The sequence below is a fragment of the Pezoporus flaviventris genome, unplaced genomic scaffold, assembly GCF_033815535.1.
Source record: "Pezoporus flaviventris isolate CSIRO_AGI_PZ_B2104156 unplaced genomic scaffold, CSIRO_AGI_Pfla_v1 ptg000176l, whole genome shotgun sequence".
NCBI lineage: Eukaryota > Metazoa > Chordata > Aves > Psittaciformes > Psittacidae > Pezoporus > Pezoporus flaviventris.
Window position 1 is genome coordinate 157,778 of NW_026892724.1, and position 17,988 is coordinate 175,765.

General features: G+C 50.5%; 1 protein-coding gene across 4 annotated transcripts in view; it reads left to right on the forward strand.

Moving 5' to 3' along the window:
* PHACTR4 (phosphatase and actin regulator 4) overlaps nucleotides 1-17,988 on the forward strand; it is a 41,096-nt gene that overhangs the window by 9,327 nt on the left and 13,781 nt on the right. The window contains exon 1 of one of the 4 annotated variants that reach the window (XM_061480164.1): nucleotides 13,262-13,819. The exons of 2 other annotated variants lie outside the window; for them this stretch is intronic. In XM_061480164.1, the coding sequence (XP_061336148.1) occupies nucleotides 13,774-13,819 (46 nt within the window). In that variant the 5' untranslated portion in view covers nucleotides 13,262-13,773. Of the gene's footprint in view, nucleotides 1-13,261; nucleotides 13,820-17,988 lie in introns of those variants that run through there. One more of the 4 variants, XM_061480161.1, reaches the window with a different exon arrangement.

Here is a 17,988-nt window from a genome sequence, read left to right on the forward strand (position 1 = left end):
TTCTGCCTGTAAGTCTCTGAGATCTTCAATGTATTGAAGAAGTGGGAGCTTTGTTTTTGGGAGGCCAAGTCTCACCTTGTGCCTCTGCTTCCTTGAAAGCTCTGCCATGGTGTTGGCTTGCCCTAACGTGGAACCAGGCCTGCAGTTTGCTTGCCCAGCGGTGTCTGAGCCCATCATTCATGAACAGCTCTGGAGGAAGCATGGCAGGGACTTTCTTCTTGGAATCTAACACTGGTTTTGGAAGGGACCTTAAAGCTCACCCAGTTCCAACCCCTGCCACAGGCAGGGACCCCTTCCACTGGAGCAGCTTGCTCCAAGCCCCTGTGTCCAACCTGGCCTTGAACACTGCCAGGGATGGGGCAGCCACAGCTTCGCTGTTCAACCCATCCCGGTGTCCCATCACCCACACAGGGAAGAACTTCTCCATGTTTGACCTCCTGTGCTTTGCTTTTTCTGTAGCTATTGGGATATGAACCTTTCAGTAGCTTCTGTCTCGGTCTCCATGTGACAACCATGAGTTATTTTGGGAATTCACCGAAGAAGCCTTTGCACACCCCAGATTCGCTTTGTTTTTTGAATAGCACTTGAAGTACTAAGTTTATGGATGCTTTAAGCATCTTTCACACTTACTTCTTTATTCAAGGGTGACTTTCATCCCTTTCCTCTCCTGCTGTGCTACATTTTTACCCAGTTCTTTTCCTCCTAAAAATAGGAAGCAACTCTTCAAGTCCTTAACCTTTGTGCAAACAAAGGAGTCATTTGTTTTAGCATCTAGGCTGAATTCTGTGCCTCATAAGGAAACCAACATGAGATGAATCTGTGGCTTTTGGGGACTTCAGACTCCAAATATAATCTGAGTAGAAGGGCTTAGAAATGTGAGTAGTTGCTTCTATACCACTAGCTCCTTGGTCCTGGCAGGATGCATGGCTGGCTACCCCATTCCCATTGTTATCCTTAAAAATAAGAGCCATACCTTCAGAGGTTCAAAACCCTTGTGGAAATGAGGGCATCTTCATGGCATGTGCATAGGGAAAGGGATTTTGGGATCACAATGGTAAAGGTGAAGTGACCATGACCTGTCCAGAGACACTTTAATCACTGCCTTCCATCAGGCTGATGCCTTCGGATCTGAAAATAACACTTGGAAGTGGCTGCTGGGATGTGAAATGCTTGGCGTATAGGTTGTTAGCTTGAACCTAAGGAGAGAGATCCCATGTTCCCACCTTGTGCCTCTGGAGGGGATCAGACACTGGTGGCTCTGCAAGGACTGGAGCTGCTTGTATGGGAAGGAGGTTTCCAGCTTCACCTCCCTCTGATCTGGTGACAGCCACAGGGTGTCAGGGTTGAGGAGGAAATAGGTGCCAGCCTCTGATTCAGAGGTTCTTCAGCTTGCTGCTGGTGCCTGGGGCTGCCTAGGTGGGAATCCCCTCCTGATGACTAAGTTTTAACTAGAAATGAGCTCCTTTGAGGCTGCTTCTGGGACACTGACCTCCCCATTCAGCAGCATTCAAGTGTGCACTTCTATGATGAACAAAGGGTTTGGATGGTGTGGCTCTTACTTTAAATGAGGCTGCTGGAGACCATGCTCGTTGTTGTTTCCTGGGTTTGATCTGTGGAGTCAAACACAGAGCGCTGCAGTGTGAAGAGGGCTTTGCTGTCCTGCAGCTCTGAGGGCAGCTGGAGAAGAACAGCTACCGCTAACCAGCCAGTGGAAACCTCTTCATGATGCCTGTGCCAGAACAAAAGAACAGGTTTTTCTTCCAGGAAGACACAAACAATGATTCCCTGCTGAGCTCCTCTCTGGTTTGTGTACAGCAACAGAACTGCCTCATGCCAGGCAACAGAGAGAGCCAGGGTGGCTCGAGTGCTGAGATATTTAATTACAGGTGATGGATGCTCATTTGCAAGCAGGAAGAAAGGCAAACTCCTCCTGTTCCTCAGTCAGGTTTAGCAGAGGGTTGGACTGATCTCAGTGGAGACTGTTTGACTATGAAACAAAGAGCAGCACAGAACATTTGCTTATCCACATGAAGGCATTGTTGTACATGAGTCAGGTGTGCTTGACAAGTTGGACATTATCCTGAGAGCCTTTTGTTCTTACAGGTGTGATGGATGTTCTTGTTGTTATGGAATTAATGTGCTGAGTGCTGGCAGGGTGCTTGGGGCAGTTCATCACAGAACCCCAGCCTGGTTTGGGTTGGAAGGGACCTTAAAGCTCATCCAGCCCCAACCCCTGCCACGGGCAGGTACCCCTTCCACTGGAGCAGCTTGCTCCAAGCCCCTGTGTCCAACCTGCCTTGAGCACTGCCAGGGATGGGGCAGCCACAGCTTCTCTGGGCACCCTGTGCCAGCGCCTCAGCACCCTCACAGGGAAGAGCTTCTGCCTAAGAGCTCATCTCAGTCTCCCCCAGGCAGGTTAAAGCCATTCCCCTTGGCCTGTCCCTACAGGCCCTTGTCCAAAGCCCCTGTCCAAAACAGGATGCTGGTGCTGTTCTGCCTGCTGTATTTGCAAGTTGTTCACATCAACCTTCTGTCTGCTAGCCCTGAACAAGCCCCTTATGATCTGGGGATGTGCCTGAACTCTCGCTGCACTTCCCTCTTGATCTACGAGCCAAGTGTTGCACATAGATTATTTCTTCACCTACCAGAGACCTTGTAATTCTGTGGCACCCCCATTTCAAGTGACTTTTGATGCTGTTGTAGGAGATGGCTCTGCTTGGAGGACCGAGGAGGTTGATGTTGCCAAGTTGGTGGTTTCATGGCGAAGCTGTGCATGTGCTGGGGCTGGCTGGAGCAGGCTGTACCAAAGGCTGATGCTGAGTGAGAAATGTGTGCTGAAGTGCTTCATGATGGAATTGAGTGATCTTATTCCTTGTGTGAACTGACAAGGCCTTGTAGGACATGTAATCAATGCCGCGGCTGATTGAGGCTGGCTCGCTGTCACACAGGGAGCGTGGAGCTATTGTGGTTCAGTAAGTAGGGCATGGAGCAGAAGGGTCAGAACTCCACAGCTTCTAGTTCTCATTTTCAACTTGTTGGACCTTGCATTCCCCTTGCTCTCTGGAACACTGCAGCCTGGAAATGCTGGCAAAGGAATAGCTGATTTCAGTGGGGTTGGGGGGAGACGGGGAGCCTGCCTGGAACCGGAGTAAGTGGCTTTAGTAGAAACGAGGTGGGTTTTGTTATTCCTGTTGTCCTTTGTTCACCCAGCAGCGATGTGCTCAGGCTGAATGCGTGTTCTCATTAAGGTGGGGGCCTTTGTGGGTTGTAAATAGTGTTAGTTGAGCTGCTGGCTGAGCCAAGCTGGGCTGGTTGTGAACACTCACCTCTTGTCACCACTAACGTCACCACTTCATCTCCTTTCTCTTTTCTCCTGGAAAAGGAGCCTTGCTCTGATTCCTGAAAGTGTCTTTTGTCTCCTAAAACACTGAAGTGCAACAAGAAACCAGAGATCTGGTGTGGCTTCGTGACAGGTTGGGCTGATACCCTCTGGCTGTTGGAGCTTGTCTTAAGGCTGTGTAAGATCAAGCTGTGTACACTGCTGTACTTCGGCTGTGTGACTTTCCTGCAGCATCTCGGTCCTTTCCTCGGTATCTTCTATTGCAGCCTGGAAACCTGCTTTCATCTGGGGTGCACAGGGTGTCCCTGGAGGAATCAGAAGGTGGAAACAGAAGCAGATAGGTCTGAGGTCATGGAAAGGCTGGGAATGGGGCTGTCACCGGCCCTGACCCCCGCCCCGGGCTGCGGGGCCGCGCTGTGGCCGCCAGAGGGCGGTGTGGACCGGGGAGCGCAGGGATGTGGGGATCGGGGGGAGCCCCTCTCCCTTAACCCAATGCGGCTGCGGTTCTGTAGGGCTCCCCCCTGCAAGAGCAGGGCCCGGGGGTTCCCCCCTCATTCTGGGGGGGGGACGGGACAGGCAGTGGCTGTGGCTGTCCGGGCACCGCGGGATGCTGGCAGCTGGAGGGTGACTCGGTGTTGTGCTGCAGCGGCATCAGGTTAGGGACTAATAAGGGTGGTCTGATGGGGGCAGTGCCCACCCCGGTGCCCGAAAATGTGGGATTTAATAGCTTTCCATGCAAGAATCCCGTAGACAAACACAGCGCGGTTCCTGGGGCTCTCCCACAGGCCGTGTGCTGGTTGCTTTGCCTGTTTTCCCTTTACTCCCCCAGCACGGCTGCAGTCAGGACTCGTTTCCAAGGCGAGTGAATGGTGAGTCATGGCTTGGCAAGGGGAATACCTCGGTGGTGATCCTTGCTGCATGGGTCTGCTGGAAGCTCTGTTCTCTGTCCTCCTCTAGAGACACAGAGAGAGCTGGGCTGGGGCAGTCTGAAGAAGAGAAAGCTCCTGAAGGGGAGACCTCAGAGCAGCTCCAGTGCCTGAAGGGGCTGCAGGAAAGCTGGAGAGGGGCTTGGGACAAGGGATGTAGGGACAGGCCAAGGGGAATGGCTTTAACCTGCCCGAGGGGAGACTGGGATGAGCTCTTAGGCAGAAGCTCTTCCCTGGGAGGGTGCTGAGGCGCTGGCACAGGGTGCCCAGAGAAGCTGTGGCTGCCCCATCCCTGGCAGTGCTCAAGGCCAGGTTGGACACAGGGGCTTGGAGCAAGCTGCTCCAGTGGAAGGGGTCCCTGCCCGTGGCAGGGGTTGGGGCTGGATGAGCATTAAGGTCCCTTCAACATAAACCAGGCTGGGGTTCTACCATCAACACCCTCTCCCCATCCTTGGAAAGCAGATGTCTGAGGCTGACCCTTGGTCATTGAGAGAACCAGAAGCAGCCTCTGCAATGACTTGTGTTGAGATTCAACCATAATGTTCAATTTCCCCCTCAGCTCTTTGATCTTCCCATGAAATCTTGGAGACATTAGCAGTGATTCGGGACGTAAACACAGTCCCTTCCTGGAGGGAAGGTTTATTTGGCTCAAGCATTCCGTGCAAGGGTTGAGTTACACTTTGCTTTGGGGAGGAAAGGAAAATCTCTCCAAGTAATTAACTGAAGATGCTGACACTAATGGAGGGGCTTTCAAAGCTGGGGCTGGTGGGGGGTGCTGGGAATCCCCTGTTGAAGCAATGACATGAGGGCCTTAGGAGTGATTCTGCAATTAGGAGGCTGAAATGATGTTGAACATGAAGTTAATCCTGTTATCTCTCGAGTATTGAGCAAACTGCTTGCTCAGGATAACTCTATAATGGGATTATAGTAGTCAGTCTGGCACCCTTGACACTCCCTATCTATCTGTTCAGGGCTCTTTTTCCTTCCTTTCCTGCTCGGGATCAAGCATTGATCAGTCTTGCAGGAGTTAATTTTGGGAGCACCGCTTTTCCAGTGGTGCTGGGTTTGTGTTCAATGAGTTTGAGACCGAACACCCTGTTGCCTTATGAAGCCATTCACTCCTCCACAGCAGAGATCCCTTGAGCCCATCCCTAAATAAATGTTTAGGAAAAGAACTGGAGAACAAGGACAAGTATAAAAGGAGACTTCCCTTCGTCATGCCTTCCTGGCATCACGAGTCTGCAGCTGAGTGAGTTCCTGTGCTGGAGACTGTTCCCAGGCCGTCATCTTTGCAGAGCGGAGTCCGTTCTGATTTGAAAGGCTCATTTTGCAGCCTGTAGCAATTGTTCTGAACCAAAGTAAGCGGTGGAGTTTACAAAAGGGTTATCTTGAGTTGGTTTTTAAGCAGTCTCGTAATTTGCAAGGTAACCCGTGGCAGGAAAACACAAGAACCAAACCGCTCATGGAGGGAGGAGGGAGAAAAGCTGTAACGTGTGTTCAGTCGTGTGTAATGTGTGTTACACGTTACAAAAAGCTTTAACGTGTTCAGTCACCCGTGTTCATTGCAGGTGGGGTTGCTTTCCTGTTGAGCCCCCAGACCTCCAAGTTTTAGCGGCCTGACTTCTGCCCCGGGTTTGTCATGAGCTGGAGCAGCAGCGTGGTTGCTGCCAAGTCAGGTCATGTCCATGGCTGCAGCAGGGCAGAATGCAGTGACTTCAGTTGTGCCGTTATGGCCAGAAAGCAGGGGCCAGCTAGGTAATGGGTTTAGATGGTGGGGGTGTGGCTTGTCATTGCAGGGACCTTGGGGAAGCCCTGGGACTGCGTTTGGAACCTTTTTCAGGTGGGAGTCCGGCGCAAGAGCGAACTCCCCAGCTCAGACCTCGAGCGCATGGAGAAATGGTTTGATGTTCATGTTTACACCCCTTACATTTGGTGCACCCCTTCACGTGGTTGCTCTAACGTATCCTTACTGTAACTACTGCTTGAAGAACATGCTTACAGGAACCATGGCTCTTTATTTGTGCACCTCTGAACATCTGATAGGATGACAGACCCCCGTGATGTTAATTCAGATCACTTCATTCCAAACAAGCTGTGGCTGCCCCATCCTTGGCAGTGTTCAAGGCCAGGTTGGACACAGGGGCTTGGAGCAAGCTGCTCCAGTGGAAGGTGTCCCTGCCCATGGCAGGGGCTGGAGCTGGATGAGCTTTAAGGTCCTTTCCAACCCAAACCATTCCAGGATTCTGTGATTCCATAGAAACAGACCCCTCTTGCTCTTGCTCATTCTTCCTGCAAGCTGTAAACCTCTTAACCTGAGTTTTGGTGCCGCTTACTCCTGCATCCTGATCTTGAGGTGGGAACTCTTTGGTGGATGCCAAGGTGAGGAGTTCGTACTGATACTTGCCTCTAAGATCCCTCTCCTTCATCAAGAGCATTGATCATTGGGAAGTGTACATTGTAACCTCATGGAGCCATGCGATATAGCATGGAGCCCCCTAATCTACATGATTCTTTGATCTAAGCCCCTATCTCCAGGTGTTTAATGTAGGTGTGAGGCTTACAAAGGCTGCTCTGGGCAGGAGTTGTGTCTAGCCCACTGGGGGTTATCTGCATTGCAAGTGGAGGTAGAACTGCAGCTCACTCACATAACCCTTCCTGGCTTGGCTGTAAGCTTGTTAGCTTGTGTACTTGCAATAGTAGTGTGCTATAGCTCTTCCACTGTCAAAGGTGCCCGAGAAGGTGAGTGACTACTTGAGTAGCTGCCCTTGCAGAGTCCATGGCCACTGCAAGCAGACGGCTGTTGGCATCTGAGCTGGAGGCTCCAAAGCTGGTCCCGATGGGCTGCAGTGTCCGTGCTGGGCTGCAGTCAGACCTCTTCCTGGCTCAAACCACAACAGTGAGGATTCCAGGAATGTGTGGAGGGTCACATCTGCAGGAGGAGAGCAGCTCGGGGAGAAAGAGCTTCCTGCAAGGTTCCAATGAGCTGTGCCTCCTGAACCGTTGGTGTTATCTCATCTCTTGACCTTTCCTTTCATTATGTGACATGGCCTTGACACTGTAAACAATTGCCATGGCATTGTCCCTGCAGCTTGGGCGAGTAAACAGCATTTGGCTTTGGGGACCCGGGGTGTAGATCTGTCCCTGTCGTGGGATGTCTTGTCCCTGTCTGTGATTGTCACGTCTGCTTTCCGTGCCTTGTTCTCATTGTACTCGTGGCTCTCACAAGAGCTTTTAGTGCTGGTAGAAAATGGGAGGAGCAACAGGGCAGGGGTTGGGGTTTCAGGAGGAACTTGGGGGGCTTAGGGCAGCTCCTTTGGGCCTCCGTAATTCCCTCTACAACAAGGGGTGAGGAAGGGGATGGTTCACAACCCAAAGCCATCACTTTAATCATGCTGGTAACAATCTTTTACTCGTTGTGTTTCAATTTTAAGCCTTGTTGCTGCTTGGAGACACCTCAGTGGTTGAGCAATAGTAAATGTTTGGAGAGTTGAGGTTCACTCACTGTCTTGCTGATGGCTCTGGTCTGGGTGTGACTGTGGTCTGGATCGGCCACTTTAGGATGGTCCATGATAGATCTATGAAACATATTTGGCTTGATGAACTTCCTAAGTGTTATCTCTTTCCTTAAATAGAGAATAAGGCTTGTATCAACATGAATCACAAAGTTGATAAACTGGAATGGTTCCTCTTGGAGTTGTCTTTGGGTATTGGGCAAATACTTATCCACATTGTTTCAAAAGGCATATTTGTGCAAGAGAAGGAGGTCAAACCTGTAATTACCTGTTTGTTAGATTCACTCGGGTAGAAATGCCCTGTAAAAACACAGCGTGGTTGAAAGGAAGCTTTGAAACCTGCTGTTTGTGTGTGTGAATCTAAAGTTGTGCTTTCAAATGCCAAATTTTAGGTGAGTTTTCCAGTTGCACGGGTGCAAAAAGGGGTTTTCTGGCTGCGTTTCAGTGCCTTCAGCCAAGCCTACCTGCTGTTGTGTTCCATTTCTGATCTGTGGCAGGGAATTTGGGCTTCTCCTCCAAATCTATCAGCTCAGGATGAGCAGAAGCTGAGCTTGTGCCTTGATGGAGCTTCTCCCCTGGTCCAGAATGGAAGTGGAGCAGGTGTGCTGGGAAGTTGGGTGTTCCCCAGGTGCTAACCCAAGGCGCTTTTGCACGGTTCCCTGGGCAGAGCCAAGCAAGGGCAGGCTGGTGGGATGCCCTAGCACTGCCTGCCGTTGTGCACCATGCTGGGGAAGAAATGCAACTTCAGCCTGAAGCGCTCGAGGTGTGAAGGATAATGGGGATTCTTTGCCTGCAACGAGGGGCAGAGGGAACACCGAACTGCTTTGCTGTGGTTCCGTCCTCAGATAGGAAGAGCCAAGCGCACTCGCTGGGATGTTTGTGACGTGTTAAAAAGAGGAAACAAGACTTTGGCAGTGAAATCTTTGCCTTTCTTTGCAGCCTGCATGTGGGCAGAGAGGCTTCCAGCTTCGGCATCTTGGAGGATTAGCGGTAGGAAGAGAAATTGGGGATGCTGAATCTCTGAATGAATCAGAGCAGGGTTATTAGCCTGCAGACCTTGGCCTACAAATTGCGGACTAGCTCCTAGACTTAAATTTAGTAGTACCTCTGAGGGTTAATTTCCAGTTAATCTTATTTTAGAGGTTAATATTTACTTATTCTTGCTGTTAATTTACAATCTCCAGTGTAGTGCTTAACAGAGTTTGTCCTATCAGTTTGATAGGTGACGTAGATGGACTTACCTCTGCCAAAGGATGCAGTTGTGCCTGTATAATGTCTATATAAACCTGTGAAGTCTTGTCCAGGGTTAAGTTTGTCCAGGAAGGTAGTTTACATGGAGCATATGTCTGTCTAGTCTGTACTGTAGCCGTTCACTTAGGAACAGCACCATATCCTTGTGCTATGCCAGTCCTAAAAGCATGTGCTGGGTAGTGATAGAGGGGAGGGATATACCTTTGATTTGTGCTGAAGCTCTGTTTTGTCCTTTATCTCCAGTGTTTTGCCATGGGAAGCTGAGGAGATGTCAGTTTTATGGGTTCTTCTCTGAGTATCTCAGTCTTTGCTATGGGAGAGGGCTAAACAAGAGTTAAACTCAATGCTGGGCCTGTTTCTTCCCTAAACAATGGAATCATGAATGTAATTTTCTTCTCTGTGTTTTTGCTTAATGTGCTCCTAAATAATATAGCTGGAAGTGGCAGATGGGGATCCTGCCTCCGAGTGCCTCACGGTTGGGAATATGCTGATGCTTTGCTGGAACGTGTCCTGTATCTGAGCTTCCTTTGGCTTCTGACCAGTGTTGCTTTTCATGCTGCTTCAAGGTGCTTCAGCAAGTAGTTTGTCAGCTTTGGAGGTTCCCTGGCCTCAAGATGGCACAGCCATGAATCACCACTGTGATCAAGGGAGCCAAGCTGGGACTGAAATCTTTAATTTTGTCAGGATTCCATTCCTTAGCATTCCCTCAGCAGTAAACAAGCAAATACTTGGCCCATGTTGTCATTAGAGGCATTGAAGATGATACGGTTTCAGTACTGGCTAAACTGTGCTCTCACTCAAAGTTGCACTTCCTCTGCTGGACAGTTTGGCCTTAAGCTGCTCTTGTCCCCAACACCTACACAAGTCTCTTTAGCCTGGTCCATGTGATCAGTGGAGCAATTCCTTCCTAAATGTGGGGCTGACCGTGCTCTCAGCTCAGTGGCAGAGGCTGCTGCGCAGTCCAGAGCAATGCTCTTCCTGCAGCTGTGCTCCATCCCAGTCAACATCTGGGCTGCTCTAGGACGTTGGTTGCTCACCTTCTCCACTCCCAGCATGTACATGGCGGCACCAGGACAGTCCCTGATGTGCTAGGTCCACTCCCCTTTGCTTCCTGAGGCCGAGCAGCTGCCATTGCTGTGCTCATTGGTGGGAACAAGGGGACTGGAATGCTCGGGGAAATAGGAGTTTCCCTGTTGGAAATGTCACAGGAAGCACAGAGGAAATCATGTGGCTTAGGAGTGGTTACCTCACTCCTCTGTCTCATCCCACCCGGTGCTATTCCATCAGTGTCCAGAACCTAAACAATGCGATGCCAGCTGCCTTCTAAATAAACCATCTTCCATTTCCACCCCAGCTTTGGGCTGGCTTGGAACACCATGTGAGGAGAAGAGAAAGGAAGAGCGTCACGCTGGCTTGGCTTGTGACCTTTCATTTTGACTGCCCGCCTTCCGACCCGCTCGCTTCCCCTTGGTCTGCTGTTGTACTTAATAACTCTTCCACATGCTCTGGTTGGGAGCAGAGCCCAGAAATGATCGTTTTTGTAGGTAGCCAGAGCTGGTATGTGTCTATAATATCTCTCTATTTCATATTCTACATGCTCTGCCAAAGCTGCTGAGGATTGCTAGCCAGCACTGTGGTGAAACACCTTCCTGGTGAGATGGACCCATGCTGGTGCTTCAGGTGGGTGCATCTCCAGTGAGGAAAGAGCCTGGAATATCCTGGTGCTCCTGGTGACTCCTGCTGATGGGCTCTGCAGGAAAACGCCCTGAATGCTGGTTTCAAACAGACAGCTCCAAGTGCACGGATGGGGAAATGCAGGAGTCCTTTTTCATGTTCCTGTGGCTGAATCATGGGACGTAAATGTCTGAGTCACGGTAGATGAATGTGGTGTTTCACGTCGGTGTGCACTGAAATGTGAACAACAGTGTCTTCATTAGAGGAGCTAATATCTGTGCTTATTATGGGCTTCATTAGATTTTAAAGTGAAACAATCCAGAAGAGTTCCTTTTACAATGCATATAAACAGACTGTTAACATGGGAATGACAAGCTTCTAATGGGATGCTGGGCTGGATGGAGAGGAAGTGAAACTTGAAAGCGATGTACCCCACTCTTGGGCGTTCACTGCCCATAACCAGTCATCTTGTTTCCTCTCAGCCATCTGACTCCTGAAATCCTGTAAGATTTTCATGGGTAACTGGGATTTCTTTCTTTTTAGAAGCAAATGTTAAAGGGACTACTGCTTTCCTTTAGAAAGCTCTTTGCTGTTCCAAGCTCCTCCTCATAAAGAGCTTCACATGTCCCTAAGAAGGAAAGTCACTGCTCTGGTTGCTGTGCAGCTAGGTTAGATGGCCCTATGAGAATTTTGGACCCTTGTTCCTTGTCCTGGCTTGAAATGTGGATTTTCCCTTATCCTAGATACCCATATGGACAGGCCAAGGGGAATGGCTTTAACCTGCCAGAGGGGAGACTGAGATGAGCTCTTAGGCAGAAGCTCTTCCCTGTGAGGGTGCTGAGGCGCTGGCACAGGGTGCCCAGAGAAGCTGTGGCTGCCCCATCCCTGGCAGTGCTCAAGGCCAGGCTGGACACAGGGGCTTGGAGCAAGCTGCTCCAGTGGAAGGGGTCCCTGCCCGTGGCAGGGGTTGGGGCTGGAGGAGCTTTAAGGTCCCTCCCTACCCATGCTGGGGTTCTGTGTTTTTTTCTGGCCAGGAGTCCACCTTGAAAAGAGTCATGGTTGTGGTGATTGTAAGTTTAAGCTGATGTTTCATGCTCTACTTGGGTAGAAATAAGGAATCGAGGCATGTGACTGTGCTGCTGTGTTTTAACAACCTACTGTGTGGCATCTCTTCTTTGAGCTTGCACACTCTTCGTTTGCAGCCAATGCAGTATCAAATGCAATGGCTTTAATCCCCTTGGCAGTAAGGCAAGCCTAGGTGCAGTGTTTAGCATTCTGCAGAATTCCCAGATACAGGGAGACTTTTTCCAGCCTCTTTCCAAGCTGGACAGCTGATTTACAGACTTGGAGAAGCTGCCCAGCCTCTATCTCCCAACTCGGTGTGCCTTTGCCAGATGGCAGCACACTTCAGTGGCTTTAAAATGGCTTTTCCTTTGTTCCAGAGCAAAAGAGTCTTCAATGAGGTGGAGCACGCCTGTGTCCGGGTGTTAATTGCCCACAATGAAAGTCAGGAGTACTTAGAAGACTCACTGCTGTGGCTGACCACAGGCAGAAACAGGCTCCTCTTCCGAGCAGAGCCATGGCTGGTGGTGGGAGGCCAAGAAGAGCAACGCTCTCAGGAATGTCCGTACGTGTTGTGCGAGGGAGGGCAGTGCTATTTGCCCCTCCACCTCCTCGTGTCTGCTCATCTCTTGTTGCTCCACCTGCTCCTGCCACTGGGCTCTTGCTTTCCATGGGGATGAGGAAAGCGGGTGCCGGTGAGGGGGAGAAGGTGCAGAGATGTCCCGCTTCCTCTTGGGTCTTTACTGCTTCCTCCCGTGGTTTTATGGCAGTGGTTTGGAATGGATTTAGATGAGGGTTTTAGGATAAAGCTCTTCCCTGTGAGGGTGCTGGGACACTGGAATGGGTTGAACAGAGAAGCTGTGGCTGCCCCATCCCTGGATGTGTTTAAAACTGCTTTGTCCTAAGTGGGAGAGAGCAAACCTGGATGTGCTAGATGGGCTCAGGTTCTTGAGCAGTCACTGGTGGGATGCTGCAGCTGAAAACTGGTTTTCCTCTCCCCCTCCCAGTTAAGATGAAGCTTCTGGATGTTAAAGTTTTCCCATTTCTCTGTGTGTGGTGTTACAGGGGTTGGGAATGATCTGTAGGGTCTGTGAGTTCCTAACACAGAACTTGATAGAAAAGAATCCAAGTGGATACAGTGAAGCTCTGGAGGTCTTTGTTATTGTGGTGCAGATGGTGAGGGGTAATTGTTACCTTAACCAGCCAGAGCTGACACACACACACATACAAGAGAAAACTCTTCTGCTGTTTAAATGTAAATCAGATGAGATTTACATTTACATCCCTGCTCCTACCTTCTTCCTGGTAACTCCAGGGAAGAGAGGAATGGCTTTGAAATTGTATTTTCATTATACCTCTGGCTAGATGCATATCAACTCAGGCACTCTTTGTAATGCCCTTTACTCAGGCTCTACAACAGTTAGAGCACCACGCGTTCTCATTCATGACCTCCTTGCTTTGTGTATTTTGCAGGCTCAGGTACACACTTCCCCTCCTTACCCCGGCTGGGAGGTGGAAGCCCTCCATGTGTTGGCATGCCTGGTTTCTCCAAGCCCTTCCTTGAGCAAATCCCAGCGGTCTCCCTCTCTCCCCGCTCCCAGCTTTTCTCTCTTCTTGCTAAACTTGATGCGAGGCAGGAGCGAGGGGTGTTGATGATTTGGATTATGCAGCTAAGTGGCTGGAGCGTGGCTGGTTGTCTCCTCCCCTTCCTGAGCTTCAGCCCTAGCCAGCTCGGCTCTGGAATGACAGGCATTCCTGCAAGGAGGGAGCTGGCACGGACGCCTATTTATGAGAATCAAGTGCCCGGCCATGGGCTATGGGGAGAACAGGACCAGCGCTCAACCACCGGCCACCGTTGCCTGAGAGTTGGCAGCAGCCTCGCCTCGCTCTTTCCTAGCCCAAAGCGTGGATTTATCACTTTAAAGGACCCAAGTGCTCTCTCAGGGTAGACTTTTCCCCCCTCTCCTCCTCCCGCCTCCTCCTGGGGAGCCGCTTAGGAAAGGAGCTCATGGGGCAGCCGCACTTCTCGAGACCGGTCAATCCAGCTGCCTTTGGTGAGTAATGGAGGGCAAGGGAGACATGGAGGGAGCTGCGGGGCTGCGGCAGGATTGCAGGTGAAACGGAGGAGTTGGGAGGAGAGGAATGTGGGGCTTGTGTAACCTGCGCCCGGCTCGGGAGCCGGGACGAGAGCAATAACTCCCATTTCCTTCCTTTCTCTTACTCGTGTCACATGCAGTCGCTGTGCAACATGTTCTGATCTTCAGGCAGGCTCCGAGCTGCTGGGTTTAGGGATAGGCTCTGTCTTGCAGAGGACATCAGCTTTGCTGCAAAGTGCTTGGACGGCAGTAGAAGTCCCCTGAGCAGGGTAGGAACCAGCCCTGGTAGTGTTCGCAGACCAAAGCTGCGTGGAATTGCCTCCTTGTGTGTAATGTCACCCGGCTTTTTGGGCAGCAGCAGTAGCTCTGGGGAGGGAAGGGGCTTGTAGTCATCTTCCTGCTTGTTTTCTCTCTCCGCTCTGCAAGGTGCCTGAGTAACTGCCAGGCTGGAGCAAACACAGCCTTGCTTTACATCCTTGGAGTAGCACTGCCACCGGAACACTGCGGAGGGCTGTGATTTCCAGGTCTGTCTCAGGTGCTCTTCCCAACACTGGGACCGGGATGCACCGAGTAGAAGAAGGGACTTCACTTGTTGTTCCCTTTTATCTCACAGCAGTGTGCTGTCTGGGCTGAGGTGCTGACTCTCATCTGTAAAGTGGAATTGTCTGATTTGTAGAGCAACACTCTGTTTGCACCAGAGGTGGTGGTGACTTTCAGAGGGGGATGCTCGCCGGATGGAATGACACTGTCATTTGCTGGACACCATCAGAGCTGCTCTCAACTGCTCCTTTGCTGTCGGAAGCCTTTCCTCAAGGCGCAGCTTGTAGAGTTTCTACTGAGTAAATTGTGAACTTGAGGAGATGATTCTTGACTGGACTTTGGCCGGATGCTCTGTGGTGATTGGAAACCTGCAAAACACAGGGAAGGTGAGGGCTGGGGCTATTGGAGGCTCTTTGGTGACTGCAGCCTTTCACTGCTTTAAGGTCAGCATTCACATCTCTCCTGGACCGCTCAGGAAATGCACATGTTAAAGCTGCTACAAGAAGCTTAGAAACATTCACCTCAAGTACTTTATTTTGGATGCTTTAACCTTAACAGCCCTTAAAAAGTCTTTGCTTTGTGAGTTGGAGTTTTTTGATTCTTAACTGCTCTGCCCAGCACAACAAAGCTGGAGGGGGGAGTGGAATCAGCCTGTGCATCACCACTGTTTTGGCAACGGGAGGGTTGTTGCAGTCCCATGTCAGCCAGCACAGGCTCAGTTGGTCCTGCTCTAGCCTTGGGTCCAGGCTGTACTGCAGAAGTGCTTCTGAAGGTGGGGTGATGCTCTGTGGGTGATGAGCAGCCGTGTTCTCCACTTCCTACTGCACCTTCTGGGCTTGTGTGATAGCAGAACTTCATGGGAGCGTGTGCAACTTAGGATATATAAGGATATCTAATAAAGGATTAAGCAGAAGTGTTGCTGCTTTGGCACTGGTGTGCCCAATTTGAGTGCTCTTTAGCCCTCAGCTAAGCACTTACATTGCTTTACCCCATAGCATTGCTGCAGTTGTGTCTGGATATGAGCCTTGAGGTGATGAGTGTGAGGCAACTGCCCAGTGAGCTCCTCCTGGACAGAAACTCCTGGGATTTGTGGGAATCCTGGAGTAGCTGCTACGATAAGGGATGGTTCAAGTTCTGCATGAACTACAGTTTACAGCTAGAAAGAATCTGGCTTAAGCTCTGTGCGAGTCTGGTTACAAAGCCAAATCCTGCTCCTTTCTCATATCCTTTGTGGGGATGTCTCTTGCTGAAGATAGAAATGAAGTGGTCTCATCTCTGAAAAGGGCTGGTGCCTGCTGTAGCACCATTTGTGGGGAGGTGCCTCTTCTTTCGGAGTTCAAGTCTGCTCCAGCAACTTTTGGATGTCTGCAGATTGATTTCGAGGAGAAAAGCAGCATGTTCCCAGTCTTCCAATGGCTTCAGTCTGCAGCCCTGGCCTGGGGCACACTGACCCTTCATCCTGAAAGGATTGTGCCATTTCCTTCAGGAACACTGGGAATCCGTAGTTTCCCTCCCAGGCATATAGCAATATAATATGAATTGTCAGCATCTGGGATGCAACTCTTTGATGCTTTGTTAGGATCTCTCACTTGGCTCTTGAAGTCATTGTTTAGCTTATGAAATGGTGTGCCACTTACAATAAAGCTTCTCCAAAGCCATGTTGGCTTTTGATGGTGTGTGGCCCAGGCTGAAATGACTCAAGGAATGTGCCAGGACTAATTCTGCAGTGACCTACACTAGATGCAGCTGGTTTCATGGACCGTTGCAGGTATCTTCCCTGTGAGAGAGGATCCTTGATGAAAGAAGTGCTTTTTGCCTCTTATACTGGTATCTGAAGTCTCTGCTCTGCTTTTTTCTAGGCTGGTAATATGCTGCTTAACTATTGCTTGTGTGATGGCTTATCCTCCTTTGGACCATGGTGTGACCATGGACAAAGTGACCTTCTTCCACTGAAATGGTTTCTCTTCTCTGAGAAGACCTCATTTAACCTTTTCCATAAGTTTGAAACGGGTTTTCCTGCTGGCACCACAGTGAAGGTGGACATAGACTTGCCATGCAGGTAAACAGCGCTGGCACTGCGCAGGGACCGGGTGAGGGCATCAGCTTCCGGGTGCTTCTCACCCTTCCCTTGAAGCCCAGTTCCTCTTTTCTTGTCCCGTGTCTTTCCCCCATCACTGTGCTGTGGTTCCTTCCTCGATTCCCAGTGCATGGCTTGGAAAAGGAAGAGTTTCTGCTTGCAACTCAAAGCAGCCTAAGGCCCATCCTGTACCTTGTAGAGCAGAACAAGGAGGCGCAGAGATCCACCTGGGTGAGGGTCCCTTTGCAGCTTAGACAAGAAATGTCCTCTCTGCACCGTGGCATAGAAACTGGAGCTGGAAATGTATTGGGAATGGAAGGGGAGGACCTTTTCCAGGGAGTAGGAGCACTATCCAATGTGAACAATCATGGAACAATGAGGTGGTTTAAAATCCAGATCAGTGAAGCACCTTCAGCTGCTGCTCCACCCACCGATGAGCACTAAACGTAATTCATCATTGCATCAGAACAGACTGTTTTAAATGTCTATGTCCATGTGGTAATTCCAGATGGTAAAAGAAAGAGTGCTGTGGAAGGGCATTACAGGCTCTCCCGTGCTGCAGAGCTGGACAGAATGAATCCCATTTTGTAGTGAGGAGGGAAATGGCTTTCATGGAGTGATCAAGTCCCAGAATGGTTTGGGTTGGAAGGGACCCTAAAGCTCCTCCAGCTCCAACCCCTGCCATGGGCAGGGACCCCTTCCACTAGAGCAGCTTGCTCCAAGCCCCTGTGTCCAACCTGGCCTTGAGCACTGCCAGGGATGGGGCAGCCACAGCTTCTCTTACTGTTGCTCAGTGGCTGTTCACAGCCTTTACTACCAGAAGGGGTGGTGAAGATGATCTGGCTCGTGGGTTAATGCTACAGAGGGGTGTATGGTGTGCTTGTCTCTTGTGTGGCTGGTTTTAGATGTAGAGCTGACTGTGTACCAGCAAAACCGAGTGCTCTCATGTTGGACAAGCCCTGATGCACAGCACGAGCCTATGAGCTGGTGGCTCCGTTAATTAACCCGGGACCCGATGCTTGAGTTTTCTTTTAATAACTAACTTTGCTTAGTGCAGCCCTTTGCCACCTCGGGTGGCAGAAAGCACATTCCTGAGAGCGAGTCAGGGAAGGGAGCTTGCTCTGAGTGCTTCCAGCGCTGTCACAGCTGCATGGGAAGGTGAGGGAAGTGCTCTGGGACCCATTCAGTGCTTGGTGAGCGGTCCCACCTGCCCTGTTAGCTTTGGGAATGCTTTATTGAGCAGGGTGAATACTGCTTGGAAATGATGTGTACAGCTCCAGGGCTCGTGTTCTAGGCTCTGTAGAAAGTACCTGTAAGCATCCAGAACAGGAAACCCCATCAACCACCACCAAGCCTAGAGTCCTGAAAGTGAGAGGTGAGAAACTCATCCTGAGCTGGAAGGAGGGGTTGTGCAGTTAAGGCATAGGCTGAAATTGGGCATGGGCTAATATCCCTAGTAAGTATAGTATTAATGACCTATTAAGGTACAGGCTGAACAATTAGCCTCTCT